The 16,313-nt window shown below is 41.6% G+C and overlaps 2 protein-coding genes across 5 annotated transcripts in view; one reads left to right on the plus strand and one right to left on the minus strand.

Annotated features, from left to right (window-relative positions):
- GNPDA1 (glucosamine-6-phosphate deaminase 1) overlaps positions 1-566 on the minus strand; it is an 11,429-nt gene extending 10,863 nt beyond the window's left edge. The window contains exon 1 of one of the 3 annotated variants that reach the window (XM_011367449.2): positions 348-566. The gene's annotated coding sequence lies outside the window, so the exon portion shown is untranslated. The other 2 variants (XM_011367445.2, XM_011367446.2) reach the window with 2 other exon arrangements.
- LOC105297041 overlaps positions 1-13,166 on the plus strand; it is a 16,772-nt gene extending 3,606 nt beyond the window's left edge. The window contains exons 1-4 of one of the 2 annotated variants that reach the window (XM_023534901.1): positions 667-886; positions 995-1,151; positions 11,944-12,138; positions 12,463-13,166. In XM_023534901.1, coding sequence (XP_023390669.1) covers positions 997-1,151; positions 11,944-12,138; positions 12,463-12,781 — 669 coding nt within the window. In that variant the 5' untranslated portion in view covers positions 667-886; positions 995-996 and the 3' untranslated portion in view covers positions 12,782-13,166. Of the gene's footprint in view, positions 1-666; positions 887-994; positions 1,152-11,943 lie in introns of those variants that run through there. The other variant, XR_002782125.1, reaches the window with a different exon arrangement.
- The last annotated feature ends 3,147 nt before the right edge of the window (positions 13,167-16,313 follow it).

Raw genomic sequence — 16,313 nt, forward strand, 5'->3', positions numbered from 1 at the left:
CACTACGTGCTCCCCGCACCTGCCGGCCTTGCTTGTGGAACTTCAGTTTCCAGGAAAAGCACGCTCCGGAAGGAGGGGAGGGCGTTTGCTCCCCAGCACTGCGCTCAGAGTCGGAAGGCCCGAGGCGGACGTGGCCGAATCGGCCATCCGTGGGGTACAGGAGTGTTTCCCCCACCACGATGGAGATCCTATCGCCCCTCCGGCCCTGCCTAGGGAGGGGGGCCGAGCAGATCGATGGGGTTCGGGCCCTGGGGTAGCGGAAGCTGGGGCAGTGCCCAGACACCCGCCTGTGCCCACCTCAGCCAGAGAGGAAAGTCCACGCCAACCCAGGCCAGCTCCCCGCTTACTCGGACACCTACCGCGCCGGCTGCAGCGACCGCGCTGACAGCCCCGCCCCGCGCTGGTCACAGGGCCCGGGTCACGAGTTGTCAGGCACCGCCCACGGGGTGGATTCTGCGGGGCGGGGTGGGCTCTGCATCGCTCCGGGCCACCCACCCACCCTCATCTCTAGCAGGCCAGGGGCACGCAGGCCAGGGAACAGCCCTGGCAGGCGGGGCCTGGAGACAGGATTTGTGTAGGAGGAAAGAGATTGGCGGACCCAGGCGGCCACCAGGAAAGCAGCCCCCAGGCCTGGAGGCTGGGGCTGTTTTAGTGCTAGGGGTGGGGTCCGGGAGGAAGGGTAGAATCCCTTACTCAGAGTCTCCTGGCGTTGGTCCTGGCTCTGCCTTCAATTTCTTGTTTTTTGCTTTTTTTATTTTTTATTTTTTTATGTCATTTCTTCCCTTAGATAGTACAGCTATTATATTGTTTTTAAATATAATTGTTTTTTTTTTTTTCTGTTTTTGTTAAAGGTCAACCTTTGCAGCAGCATATATTAGAGAAAAAGGTAGGTCCCTGGTCTCCCCAAACCCTCTCCCCAAGATAACCATTGCTAACAGTTTACTCTAAATTCTAAATTGTTTTTCCTTGAATATACTTAAATTATATTTTACAGAAATGCGAACACACAACACATACCATCCACAATCAGCTGGGTGGCCACATTCTCCAGTTCCTGTGACTCTACTTATTATGGACAGCCCAGGGGGCACACCCCTCCCTTTGGCCCAACTCCAGCTCCAGACCGTCTTCATCAAGGTCAGCTTAAAGAGGTGAGACCCTGATGAGGCAGGGATGTGGAGCTAATACCTTTACAGTTCCAGGGGCATGTCCTCTGGCCTCAATGTTGGTGTAGTTTACTTTTAATTCAGTCAGAAATCTCATCTCAGCATGAGGATTACAGAATCTAAGTGAGATCCCAGCCCCAGTCTTCCAATACATCAGATGACATGAGCCTGGTATGTAGCAGCTGCCTCTAGATCTTTCTAGGAAGAGCGACTTCATGTGACTTTAATAGGGTCTGTTTCCCTCTCTGTAGGGAAGCAGTGCAGGGTCTCCTAAGCCTGGAGGCTCTGGAGTCAGACTGCCTGGGGACTGGTGAGGAAGACCTGGGTGTAGATTGTGGTCTAGCCAACCTCCACTTTTTGAGTGGGTGACTCAAGCAAATGACTCAATTCTGTAGCTCTCAGTTTTCTTATTTGGAACATGGTAATTTAGTGGAAGTAAAGTAAAACTGACCTCATATGGCGATTGTATTAAATGAAATATTAGCACAGTTTGGCATTCACGGCTAGCCAGGATTACCCCTTATTTCCTTCTACCCTCTTTACAGCCCATTCTCTAATCCTGAAATGCTCTCCATCCAGACCTTCTGCCCACTTGTGCCCACTCCATGCCTGGGTTGAAATTATTACCCATATCTATCTTCTCATCTTCTTGTTTTGGAACTAAAGTCGACTAAAAGAATTGTGAGTTCATCCATACAGTGGAACACTCTGTAGCTCTTGTGTGGATGAATGTTTTTATACTCTCTAATATACCCTTGCTTTGGGTCAACACCCTGCCCCTTTGTACACTGCACGCCCCTGCCCCCCACTCCCCAATCCTACTTGGTTTGTGAGTTCATGTGGGTTTGATGGAGCTGGCCCTACCAGTTAGAGACTTCCATGCCCTGGAAGTTATTGGTTCAGGGTTGGGTAGCTGTGGAAGACACTAACCCAACAGCCAGTCACAGCCTCCTTTCTCCCTTGCTGTTCCCAGTGTAGAAGATGGAAAGTCAACTACTCTTCCAGCTTCTCAGTTCCCAGGGAGTGGCCAGGTAACCTAGTTTTGAAGTAATAGAATCTGGGAAAATATTTTACTTTCTCAGAAAAGTGGAAAAGCCCACTTGGCAAAGAAGTGAGATTTCCTTCCAATATGAGTCAGCCATCTTGGAAGTGGATCCTCCAGATAAGCCTTCAGATGACTACAGGGCTGGTCAGTATCTTGAGTGAAATCTCATGAGAGACACTGAACCAGAATCACTCAGCTTAGTTGCTCCTGAATTCCTGACCCATGGAAGCTGTAAGATAAAGAATATTTGTTTTTTTAAGCTGCTAAATTGTGGAATAATTGGTTGTGCAGCAATAGAAAAATTCCACAAGTGGAGTGATTGGTGGGCAGGGGAGTCAACCCTTATCTCTCTCCCTTGTGCCTGGAGGTGCACCATCTGACCATGAGGAACACTACTCCTCAGCCCCACACTCCTATACTGTGCTGCCCTCCACAGGGTTTGTGGAATCTCCAGCCAAGGCTTTTTGTCCTGTTACTTGCCGTCTTCTGCCTTCTAATAATCTGAGGCCATGTCTTGCCTTTGTTAATGATAGCTATATCCTTCTGATCTTTGCATTTCCCATGCCACCTAGCTCAGTGCTTTGTGAGTAAAAGCCAAAGCCACACATGTTTCTGAGTATGGGTTCTGGAGCCCAGTGCATTCACATTCCACATCAACTGCTTATTAGCTGGGGTACTTTCTTAACCTATCTGTGCCTCAGTTTCCTCAATTACAAAATAGGGGTAATAATAGTAGCTACTTCACAGGGCTGTTATGAGATTTAAATAAGTTGACTTTGGTAAAGCATTTGGAACTGCGCCTGATACATGGCAATTGCTCAATAAATAGCAGTTATTAGATTGAACCGTATACATTGCCATTTTTCTGCATCAAAACTTAAATATTGGTAATTTCTCACAGTTTAACATAATAGTATTATTTTTTCCACCAGTTATTTTCAAAGAAACCGTCCAGCAAACAAAAAACAATCAGAATTGTTGTTAATGCCTCTAGACCAATCACGTTAATGAGGATCCAAATCAGAACTCGGAGCTTCTCTTAAAATCCTTCTTGCATCATTCCTCTTCCTGCTACCAGGCAACTCTTCTCCATGTTCATTCTGCACTAACTAGAAAATCTCTTTGCCTCAACACCATACCCCACATAACAAGCCCCAGGGAATTCCCGCCTTGCCCTTTCTTCAGCTTAGCTCCATTCTCCTCTTCCTTATAGTTCATTTCTCTCAGTCCTTTTCGATGCAGATGCCTTGGTTTGGCTTCTCAGTTGTCCCTCTGTCTTTCTCATCTCAACAACCCATACAGGAAAGTGTCAAAAACTGGCTTCTTAGAGAGCAGAAGATAGGGGGAGAAGCTGAGGGGGCAAAAGCAAAATTCCTTTTTACTTTTTAAAAAAAATTTAATTATGGCAAAAAGCACATAACATTAAAACTTACTGTCTTAATAATTTTTTAAATTAGTTTCAAGTATACAGTACATTGGTTATACATTTACAGAGTTTATGAAACAACCCCCCTGACTACTCTTATCTTCCCTCGGGCTCTACACCTAGTCATTAAATTACTGCTGACTGCGTTCCCTATACTGTGCTCCCCATCCCCTGTGACTCTCTATCAACTACTAATTTGTACTTCTTTAAGCCTTCACCACTTTCTCCCAGCCCCCTCACTCCCAGCCTCCTCTGGCCATCATCCAGTTATCCTCTATATTTGTGGATCTGTTTTCAATTCATTTGTTCTTTATGTTCCTGAGATTCCTCATATCAGTGAAATCATATGGTATTTATCTTTCTCTATCTGACTTATTTCACTCAGCATAATCATCTCTAGGTCCATCCATGTTGTTGCAAATGATAGGATTTTTTTTTTTTTTATGGCTGAGTAACATTCTATTGTATATATGAACCATAACTTCTTTATCCAATCATCCGTTGATAGGCATTTAGGTTGCTTCCATATCTTGGTTATTTTAAATAGTGCTGCCATGAACATAGGGGTGCATAGATCTTTACAAATTATTGTTTTGGTTTTCTTTGGGTAAACACCCAGAAGTGTAATTGCTGGATGAAAAGGTAGGTCCATTTTTAATTTTTTGAGGAACCTCCAGTTCCGATTTGGATCCTCATTAACGTGATTGGTCTAGAGGCATTAACAACAATTCTGATTGTTTTTTGTTTGCTGGACGGTTTCTTTGAAAATAACTGGTGGAAAAAATAATACTATTATGTTAAACTATGAGAAATTACCAATATTTAAGTTTTGATGCAGAAAAATGGCAATGTATACGGTTCAATCTAATAACTGCTATTTATCGAGCAATTGCCATAATGCCTATACCAGTTTGCAATCCCACCAACAATGTATGCGGGTTCCCTTTTCTACAGATCCTCGCCAACACTTTTTGTTCTTTGATTTATCGATGATAGCCATTCTGACAGGTGTGACTTAATCATTTTTAAGTGTACAGTTCAGTAGTGTTAAGTATATTCACATGGTTTGTACAACCAGTTTCCAGAACTTTTTCATCTTGAAAAGTCGAAATTCTAAACCCAGTAAACACCAATTCCTCCATTTCCTCCTTTCCCCAGTACTTCACAACCACCATTCTACTTTCTCTCTGTGAATTTAATTACTCTAGATACCTTTTATATGTGGAATCATACAATAGTTGTCTTTTGTGGCTGGTTTATTTCACTTAGCATGTTCTCAAGGTTCATCCATGTTGCATCATGTGTCAGAACTTCCTTTTAAAGGCTGAAAATTATTCCAGTGTGTGTATATACCACATTTTGTTTATTCATTCATCTGTTCATGAACAGTCGGGTTGCTTCCACCTCTTGGCTATTGCAGAATTCCTTTTAAAGGGGAGAATGAGCACAAATTTAGTAATTTTAGGCTCCTTCGCCAGGTAAAGACAATATAATAAACTGCATGATTGCGTGGTTCAAACGTAAAATGGGGAAGCATGTCAGAGCTCCAAGAGAGCAATGTAGAGCAGAGCCAGACAGACGTGGGTGGCATATCCAGGAATAGACTCCAGAGCCACGCTGTCTGGCTTTGAATCCTGGCCCTACCCCTTACTGACTGGATAACTTCTGGTAAGTCACTTAATTTCTTTGTGCCCGAATTGCTTTGTGCATAAAATAGGAAAACTAGTATCTTCCTTATAGTACGTCCTATTATTACCAAGAGTAATTACCTTAGGAAGGAATAAATGATTAACACATGTAAGGCACTTAGAACAGTGCCTGGCACAGAGTTAGCATTACTAAGGGTTGTTATAATTATTACTAGAGTTTTGAGGTGGGCCTTGAGAGAGAATTAGGATTTGGTCGTTGAAGAGAAGGAGGGGGCATTACAGACAAATATGACCAAAGGTAGCAGGGTAGGCACAGAAGCTGTAGGAATAGTGTTTCCAAATTTAAGAAATAAAAACACAGGGCACCCAGTTAAATTAGAATTATTTCTAATTGCCTATGCATATGGACTTGGAGATAAAAGAAAAATATTGCATGAGACATACTTATACTAAAATCATATTTGTTGTTTACCTAAATTAAATTATAAACCTTTTATTGTATTTCCCAGGTGATTTGCCTCTCCTTAATAGTTCCCCATTTTGCAGAATTTCCTTGTAAAAATCCCTCCAAGTTACAATCTGAGTCCATTTACATTTTAATGTGGTTTCTGTAGTGGTCACATCCAACTTATTTTGTTCTTGGCCATTGAACACTCATTAATGACAAATAGCTCTCAGCAATAACATTATGAGCCAGTATATGGAACATGTATTGGCATAAAGTTAACAACTCTGAGAACTGCTCTTCTAATTTGATTGGTTGAAGCACATAGCATCTTTCATAGCATAACTTGCTTTTCCTGTCTTCAGATTGCATTGCGTTTCTTGATCAACAACTTTTTTAAATGTCCACTAACAAAAAGAAGCACTGTCATCAATTCTTATTCTTTTTTTTTCCGTCAGTGCTACACATGATGACCCACTATTCTTGTGCTGAAAGAGTACTTAGTAACATCCATGTAAAATAATTGAATTTTTCAGTGGATGAAATCTAATTTTAAAGAGAGTCATAGCAAGTGGTGCAATAATTATCCACTTTGGCCTGAAATTTATTTTCCTGTTCGTACCTAATATTGTCCCTTTTCAGAACAGCTTTGATACTAAAGGGATAAACTTTTATTAATTCTTTTTAACACTTGACAAGTTCCTTTAAGCAGTGGAGTACTTCAATAACACTGCTTTTCTTTCAATTTGCATAATCTACTGCTAAATTGATATTGAAAACTATGAACAAGAAATAACTAGACTTCATTCAATGCATTATTTCAAAAGTCAACCAGAATTTTGGGGTCCTTTTTTTTAGAATTGAAGTATAATGTCAGTACTTAATGTAAGTGGAGGATTCTCTCAACTGCATTCGTTAAAGAGAGCCAGTGGTTTTTGAATATGAGAGAAATGAACAATACTGAATACCAACGAAATCACCAAAATCCTTAAATTACTCAGTTAGAACAGTGTAAATGTCGAAGTAGGAGAACAATTTCATGAGTTCCTTCGGTCTCAATAGAAAAGACAGACACTACCAAGAAGCATTATGCAGAATATGAGTAGGACAAGCATCACGTTCCATAGAATTATACATGCTTTATTTCAACTTGAATAATCATTGTTTCTACCCTTACGCAGACATCCACCAAAAGTTGAATCCAACAAAAGTAGGGAGAAATTTCTCATTCTTTTTTATAAATACAAAGAACTGCATGTATTTAATATGTATAATTTGATGATTTTGGACATATGCATACACCTGTGAACCATCACTACGATCAAGAGTCTCTGCAAAAATTTGCTACTGTTTCTGAAGTTTCATTTGGAAAGAATTTTACTTGCAATAGCCTTGTAGGCAAGCCTTTTTCACAAGAAAAATATTGCACAAAAGAAAAGTTGTTTCTGCATTGTGCATTGTGATCACCTGCATTGTGGCTATGCCACAAAAAAGGCGAGACATTTAGATTTTTGATAATCTGCGTAATAATAAATGGAGCTATTACATTTTTATTATGGAAGTAGATTTCATCCTAGCGTTTGAAAATTTGCTTGCAATTTTAGAACGAGAAAACACTTCTAGTAGTAGTACAAAGTTATTTGAGCCGAAAGACATGATGATATACAGTATGGAAGGCCATTACATTTCTACCACAATTATTTTATCCTCTTAATCTGAATTTCTCTTTAAAAAAATTGTTCGTTTATCACTTTCCTTAGGACTAGTTGAGGAAATTATATATCTCTTATGCTTAGCTGTTAATATATGCTGATTCATATCTGATTTCATGCCTTTTTAAATGTTAAATGAATAATTGCATACTGCAGAAAGCTTCAAAAGGAATTTTTCCCCATTTAGTAAATGTCCGCGGCTCAGAAAGTTCAGCACAAAATTCACGCTTCCTTTTTAGTATTTGGGGATTCAAGTATTCACAAAAAAAAAAAAAAATAGATAATGCAAACCACTACAAGAATCAAAGAGATTGAATTTGATAATCTCACAGCTGCAACAGTGCATCTGTCACTCACAAGTCTCAACTCATAACTGTTAAAAGGGCTCCAAACTTGCGAAGTAACCTTAAGTTGAACTTGACATTTGATGCAAAAAAGGTGAATTTCCTGTTTGTCTGAAAATGAGAACTGTACTTTTAAGGCAAAATCTCCCTCACAAAGCCAGAGCTGATTTAAAGTTTTGGGAAGGGTGGCACTAGGGCCAGTGGACTTTCAGAAGTATTTAGGGCTGTAAGGACTTTCAGCCGTGTCAGTGTATCTCTGAAGCAAGGTTGCCTTTGACTCGCTGACTTCAAGCGTGGTCCCTAGTGAGACACTTGCTGATTGGCTGTTGTCTAGCGTAGAGGCTATCACTGATTGGCTGGTTTTCGGAAGCTTAGGCTGCCATGGATTTGCTCACTTTCAGAAGCATAGTTACTGGGGTGAGAGTATTGCGATTAACTGATTTTCAAAACAGAAATCGTAAGTTATCTCTTATTAACTAATGGTGGCTACTGTTCACGACTTGGCATTTTGGCCAGAGAACAGTATTTTCCTTTCTTGAATATGAAAATAAGTACCTTTAATCCCCAGTCTCCCTTTTCCCCAGCCAAACTAGAGACCTTAAGGAATTGTGCAGCTCTTTATTTGTGGGGATATGCTTTTCAGCTAGTGTTGCTATTTAAGTAATTTAAGTACCAATTACTGTGAAGGAAAATTGCTCGGATGCATTTCTGTCATTTACTGAAAAGAGCTGAATACAAGCCATTCAGGGTGTGCTGACGGTCAATACAGGGGATGCAGGACAAAATGTAGGACATGTCTTGTATATACAGGTACCTCTGTGGAGAAAGTGCGAGGGGATGGGGAGGAAGCCCCATCTGATTCTCATTTCTTTCTAGAAGGGCATTTATCATAGTCCTGCTTGTTAAAGGAAAATATTGAAAACAGCCTAAAAGTCCATCAGTCGTGAACTGGTTGGATAAAGTTTTGCACACCTATAAAATGGAATATAATGCAGCCATTAAAAAGTAGATGGAGTTCTGTGAACTAATGTGAAGACTACCACGAGAGTTAGGTTTAAAAAAACGAAATGCAGAACGCCATGTATGGGATCATTTGTGCTAAAGTATGTGTGGGGTCATGGAGGTAGAAATAAATATATGTTCCTTCCTATATGTATAGATTATGTCTAGAAGGATATTCAAGAAGCAGTCTTGAAGATCTCTGGTGGGAGGAACTGAAAGGCTAGGAGGCTGAAGGGCAGGGAGCAGAAAGAGTCTTCCTTTTTATGGCATGTCCTTTTGATGTCGTTTCATTTCTTTATCCTTTGTGAATGCATTACCTATACTAAATGAGTTTGTTATTTAAAAGCAATGATTTAAAAAAAAAAATCAGATATATGACCTGGACGGGAGGCACGGGTTTGATGTTGGGTGGGGGTGGACAGGATGTTTTCTGAGCCTGGTGATCCTTCTACACCAAGGTGGACCTCAGAGGCTGGCTGGTCAGCTGTGTGGAATGTTTCCCACATCTGAAGTCTCCTCCACATCGCAGAACACAGGAAATAGCCTGGGGCTGGGAGGGGAATGATGTCACCCACAAAGCAAAATACCAAGAAAGAGAGCTCACAGTAAATCTGCTTAATTGCACAGGCAGCCAGAGGGAACAGGGGCCACTCTAATTATTCTCTGTAGATATCACTTCCGGGGAGCTCTCTGCTGACGGAAGTAAAAACCAAGTAGTGTCCTCCAGAGCTTCTATTGTTTCCTCATTTGGGAATCAGTCTGTTCAGAGGATGATGGCTCCTTTACTGCAAAAATCCAGTCTCTACAGCACAAAATGTGTTACAGCGAGATGGTATGACAAAAACTTTTAAAACTAGAGGGATTGGGAGCAGTGGAACCCACTGTAGCAAATCACCATCATCATAGCAGCTAATACTTACTGAGCATTTATTGAATCCTAGGGACCGTTCAGGTGCTTTGCATGCATTATCTCACTTAGTCCTTAGAACAGCTCTATGAGTTAAGCACAGTTATTCTAATTTTAATGATGAGAAAACTGCATACGGAGATTTAGAAATTCACCCGAAGTCATGTCAGTGGCTGATCGGGGTGGTTTGAACGCAGGCTGTCTGTACTCCTGGCCTTTTGATCATATTGCCTCCAAAAGAGGGTTTCTCTAAGCACAGCCTAAAAAACAATTAAAAGCATCAAGCATTCATTACATACCTACTGTGTGCCTGGGGCTTGGAGAAGTCCCATGGGAGACATTTGATGTTTCTGAGTACCTGCATAACTCCTGGAATGGGATTTTTAAAAATTGAGATGAAATTTACCTGACAAAATTAACCATCTTAAAGTGAACAATTCAGTGGCATTTAGTATACTCACAATGTTATGTAACACCTTGATTTAGTTCCCAAACTTTCATTACTTCATAAGGAAACCCACTATCCATGAAGCAGTTTCTCTACTTACCCTTCCTCCAACCCCTGATGAGCACCAAATCGGTGTTCTAGCTCTGGATTTACCTACTCTGGATATTTCATATAAATGGAGTTATACAATAAGTGTCTGACTTCTTTCACTTAGCACACTGTTCTTGAGGTTTATCTACATTGTAATATGTATCAGTACTTTCTTCCTTTTTATGCCTGAATAACATTCCCTTGCATGCACATACCACTATTGTTTATCCATTCACTCCAGGGTAGATATTTGGGCTGTTTCCACCTTTTGGCTATTCAAATAATGCTCCTGTGATCATGCATGTACATGTACTTGTTTGAGTACCTGTTTTCAGTACTTTGGGATATATGCCTACAAGTGGAATTTCTGGGTCATATGGTAATTTTATAGTTTAACTTTAGAGGAACCACCGAATTGGAATGTGGTATTTTGACATTAGTATATTTCCTTGGTACTTTGGCTTTATCCTATCCAAGAAAAGGAGAGCCCCTTTCTAGGTGAATAAAAGAAACAGTGTAGTGGAGAGAAGGCACAGACTGACCTGGTTTTGAATCTTTGTCAGTAGCATGTGCATAGCTTAGTTATAAGCCTCTTTAAGGCTCAGTTTCCTTATCTGTAGAAATGGAGATGATTGTACCATCCATCCATTAATTCAGTGAATCTGTTGAAGGCTTACTGTGGGCCAGGCACTGAGGATAGAGTGAGCTGTCATGTAGTGTACAGAGAAAGGGATGGGAGGCGGGGAAGAAGGGAGGACCCAGGAGCAAATTATTTGGCAAAGGGAAGACTCTTTTTTGTCGTGAGAATAATCACTCCTTTCAATCAGATGTAGTCACTGAGCCCATTCAGGTGGGCCTGTGTCTTATTCCTCTCTGTACCCAGCCACCAGTACAGGGCCTACAGAAAGACATGTCATTTAGGGTTCTGGGTGGCAAGTAGCAGAAATTGAGCGGCTCTGTTTAACAAAGATTACTGAGAAGAGATGAGGATAGCTCCCAGAATGAAGGAATGAAACAATCAGCCCTCTTGGAGGTGAGGAAGAGACCAGGCACTGACAGGCTTCTCAGTCCCAGTGCCTTGTCACTCTGCACGCCCCCCCGACCCCCTCCCCCCCCCCGTGGCTGTGCCATCTATGACCCTGCTCTGACCTCCATCTCCCACCTGAGAGTGTCCTGTGGAGCTCCCAGTGCCTAATTGTCCCAGCTCAGGGCATGTGTGGCAGGATGCTGCCTGTAATTGCAGGTTGGGCTTTGCACAGCTCCAGAGGGTTCCTTCCTGTCACAGTCATGTGACAGAGGTTGGAATTCTCATTATGATAATTCTCTAGCAAATAACAGTATAGTGTCTTGAGGAGGAGTGTCTTTGTACAAAGTCACAGTCGGGCTGAAAGAGCCAAACCTAGTCTGGGACTGAAAATGAAAGTCAGCATGGACTGCAAAAGGAAAAAGCCAGCTAAGAGGAGAGAGAAGATAAAGCCAGCCTCAGAACCAACAGGAAACATGTGAACATGTACATAAATGACTTTCTCCCAAAGTCACGCAGCAGCTGTAAATTGTCATGAGGACCCCTGTGGGGGACAACACCGCCCCCACCTATGACAAAAGGCCTGCTTTGCTATTCTCATCTATATCACTGGAGATACCCAGCCTTTCAGCCACCCTCATCTCATGACAGCATTCAATCCCTGATTAATCTCTGCTTTTCTCAGTCCCAGGTCCAAAAGCACAACCAGACCAGAAGTGATTCCTGCTTTGCTTAGACCATCTTTGGAATCATTGATGTGGAACCCCAGATTTACAAAAGAGCTGCCCTCCTTCCATGGGTCCTCTGGAATACCCACCTCATTGCACCAAGTCAGGAAATCAGATTCCGTCAGAGTGCAGGCTCCATCCTGGTGGTCTCTGTAATTAGGCTTTAACGAAACTGTTGGGCTGGAATAGTGGACTATAATTGGCAGCCCTGCCAGGGTCATGGGATGGAGGGGTAAAGTTTCCCAAAGGAAAGGGGACCGCTGTCATCAGGAAAAGGTGAAAGTGTTGGGCATCCAGACGCAGGAGATGGCTCTTGGAGTGGTGCTCAGTTATTTCTAATTATTATTAATGAAGCCATGTTTTTAGAGACACTAAGCAAATATCTTACAAAATTATAGATAATTGTAATAATGATTGAATATTTGCTGTGTGTCAGGCACTGTTTGTTTATAACCTCATTTCATTTTTTTTTTGAGAATTTTTATGAGTTTGAGCCAAGCTGACAACATATGCAAGGAGCAAGATCTCAGATCCTCCCATCATTTCATTCTTAAAGTGACCTCACACCTATTTTATAAGTCTCTGCAGTTTCTAGGACATGCTCTCTATGCATGGAGAATCATCCAGCATGGGAATGTTGGAGGCAGGTTGCTCCCAGCTCTGGATACCACCTCGGTGACTCTGCTGGCCTGGCAGCTGTCCCCTGGATCCCTCTTGATCTTCGTGGGGACATATGAAGTCAGAAGATCCAACTCACTCTGCTTTAGGACTCATACTCTACTTTGGCGGCAATAATGAGAATAACAACCATTAAAACCACTCGTTAGCCATTTTACTACAGGCAGGAACTGTGCAAAGAGCTTTGCGTGTATTATCTCATTTAATTAGTAGAGCAGCCCTGTGAGATTGTACATGATTCCTTATTTGACAAATGGAACAGAAGCCCAGGGATGTTCTTTGTTAAGGTCACACAGTTAATGAATGACAGAGCCAGGACTTGAACTTGAGGCTGTCTAGAGTTCATGTGCTCAACTACAAAGCTACACTGCTTGACTGACCTGCAACCATCTGTAAATGCGGCCTCTGATTATATTTTTGTACTTGTTTATTTATGTACTTGTTCATATGTAAATATATTTTTAATGAATTAATGAAGAAAGCACTCAGCATCGGGCCTGGCTCAAGAGTCTCATGAGTCATTATTACGGTTACAGATGGGAGTGTTCTTGAAAAGTATGTAAATCAAACCCTATTCTGTCTGTAACTTTCGCTTGCAATTCTCATTTTATCTTCATTGCTCTGTGATGTTCAGTTTTCCATGGCTCTGAAATGCTCTCCACCTCTCCTCTGAATGCCATCTGCCAAACTTCTCCCACACGCTCCTAATGTGGCAAACAAACATATAAAAGCAAGCGTCTAAAAAATAAAAGCATCTCTTAGCAAATTCTTTTGGGAGGGGAAGGATCCTGTTGTCATGGGGTAAATAAGTAACCCCCCCCCCCAACTTTCCTGTTCATAATCTCAGGAATTTTGGGAGGATTTGGTGAAAGAAAGGGGAATGTAGACTGTGAGGGCTGTCCCACCGATGGGAGACACCCCAGGGGATTCTCTGCTGCTGAGAGTAGCCAGAGGGGCTCAGAGTTGGGGCTCTAGCCATTGGCATTGTTGGCATCATGAGCAACTGGGTCACAATGAACCCCAGGCCCACTGAGGCCATATCTCTGGAGATGGTGCCCATGAACCTGCATTTAGCTCATTCCTAGTGAAGAGCTGTAGTCTTATTCGAATATCATGGGAAGGAGCCTGGGGCAGGGCCAAGGTCACTGTTCATTAGGGGAGGAAGTATGTTTAAAAAAATGTCTCGTGGATGGCTGCCTCTTTAGGGGGTTCCTGATTTTTCTCTCACATGTCTTCTCTGCACAACCTTTCATCTTGGCTGCACTTGCCTTATTAACACCAACTCAACTTATTACACTATTTTGCTAAGACTCCACCTCTGAAGAATGCGATGGGAGAGAATTCAGTCTTCCTGCTTCTTCCTGCAGACACGTTTCTGCTTCCAGAAGGCTGCTTGCACAGGACCTAACATCTTTCCAGGCTCCTTGTTCTTTTTCTTATTTCTTCTGGTCTTGGCTGCCTCTGTTCCACTGTGGGGGAGGCAAGGAGGATGCTCCTAGAATGTGCAAAGACCCACATTGGACTTCCCCTTGTGAAGTCCAATGATGGAATTCATACGAGTCACTTCATATTTGGATGTGAGGCCCTGAGATTTTGTACCTAATTTCGTATGGACTGGATTGAGAAGATTGGAGCTTGTTTGTTTATCCCCTTGGCTGACCTTCCCCTCCTTCTTTTCTGCATCTGTTTATTTCTTGTCTCTAGCTACTGTTGTAGGTTTCATTTGTCAGTCTGGTCTGCCTTAATGATGCCTGCAAAGGAGGCAGGGCCCAAACCTGTGCCTGGCTGGGAGATTAAAAGGAGGCTCTAGGGGCATTGTGGGAAGAAAGGAATAAATACATGTAAAACATCTTGCTACAACTCAACAACAACAAAAAGAAACAACTCAAATTCAAAAATTAGCAAAGGACTTAGATATATATTTCTCTAAGAAAGATATACTGGTAAATTACTGAAATCATCAGGTATATGTACCCCATCTTTGGAACACTGGTCTAAATTATGGGGCTCAGTAAGTTTATGGAAGTGAATTCTCTCAGGCTTAAGTGGATTCTCTCAGCTATGGCCGTGGAGACCTTGGCAGTGGGTTGGATCTCACCTGCCTGTCTTCCTCACGAGTCCCATTGCATTCCCTTCATCTGGGGACAGACACAGAAGGCGCCGTTTCAACTTTTAGAATCACTCCAAACTCCTGTTGGTATCAGCATGTTCTCCCCAAGTTTCTGTTCTTTTAATAGATCTGATTGCACTCTGCTCCACCACACCTGGGGTTAAGCCTCTGTCGTCCAGGCAAAATCAGCTGACTTGAGGTGTGATGTTGAGATAGGGTTCTCTGGTCCCCCAGAGGACTTTTCAGCTGAGCTGATAAGTCACAACCTTCTTTTCTTTGCTTGATATGTCTCCTAACGCTCCTTTTGAAAAGATTTATTTAAAAGACTTTCTAAATTTCGTTTACTGAGGAATTACTTTCATATTATCTTAAAGGTACAGCTTGATGAGATTTTATGGAAGTATACACCCACTGATCTAGGTTCAGATCTGTGCTGTTCAGCGTGGTAGCTGCTAGCCCTGTGTGGCTATTGAGCAATTGCAGTGTGGCTGGTTGGAACTGAGATGTGCTATAAGTGTCAATTATACCTTAGACAACTTAGTACAAAAAAGAAAAAAAGGAAACATATCATTGGTAATTTTTAAATAGTGATTAAATATCCAAATGACAATATTTTGGGTATATCGCATTAAATGAAAATATACCATTAAAAGTAATTTCAACTGTTTCTTTTTAGCTTTTTAAATATGGCTGGTAGGAAATTTTAAATTACACATGCAGCTTGAGTTTTATTTAATTTGGAAAATGCTGGTATAGAACATTCCCACCACGCTGGGTTTCCTCATGTTGCATGAAGGAATACCATCAATCCGTCCCTAAAGGTAGCTCCTATTCTGATCTCTGTCATCATAGGTTCACTTGGCCTGTTCTTGACCTTCATGTAAATGGAATAATATAATATGTACTTCTTAGTATCAGGCTTTTTTCACTCAGTGTTAAATCTGTGAAATTCATCCATGTTGTAGTCATTTGTTCTTTTTCACTGTTCTGTAGTATTCTGTGGATGTAATTTTACCCATTCTGTTGCTGATAAACACTGGTATTTTCAAGTGTTGGGCTACTGTGGATAAGGCTATAATGATTTTGTACCTGTGCTTTGGTGTATGGACATAATAAACACTCATTTCTATTGGTACATACCCAGGAAAGGAACTGCTGGTTCATGGGGCAGTTGTACGTTCTGCTTTGGTAAGACTTCCCAACAGTTTCCCTAAGTGGTGGTTACAATTTACGCTCCTATCAGCCATAAATGAGGGTCTCAGTCGCTCCACATCCTCACCAGCACTTGGCATTGTTAATCCTTTTGATTTCAGCCAGTCTTGTAGGGAGGCAGTTAAGTTTTGAATTAAAAATAATTCTTACCATTTTTTTCTCTTTACAGGGTAACAGACACCCACCTAGATGATGTGTAGAACATACACATAGGCAAAATGAAGACAATAAAAATACCCATCACCTCAACTACTGTTAACATTTTCTATATGTCCATCCATTTATCAGTGCTTATATTGACAAAAATGGCATCATACTACTTTTTTT

This window comes from Pteropus vampyrus, unplaced genomic scaffold (assembly GCF_000151845.1).
Source record: "Pteropus vampyrus isolate Shadow unplaced genomic scaffold, Pvam_2.0 Scaffold134, whole genome shotgun sequence".
In the NCBI taxonomy this organism is placed as follows: Eukaryota; Metazoa; Chordata; class Mammalia; order Chiroptera; family Pteropodidae; genus Pteropus; species Pteropus vampyrus.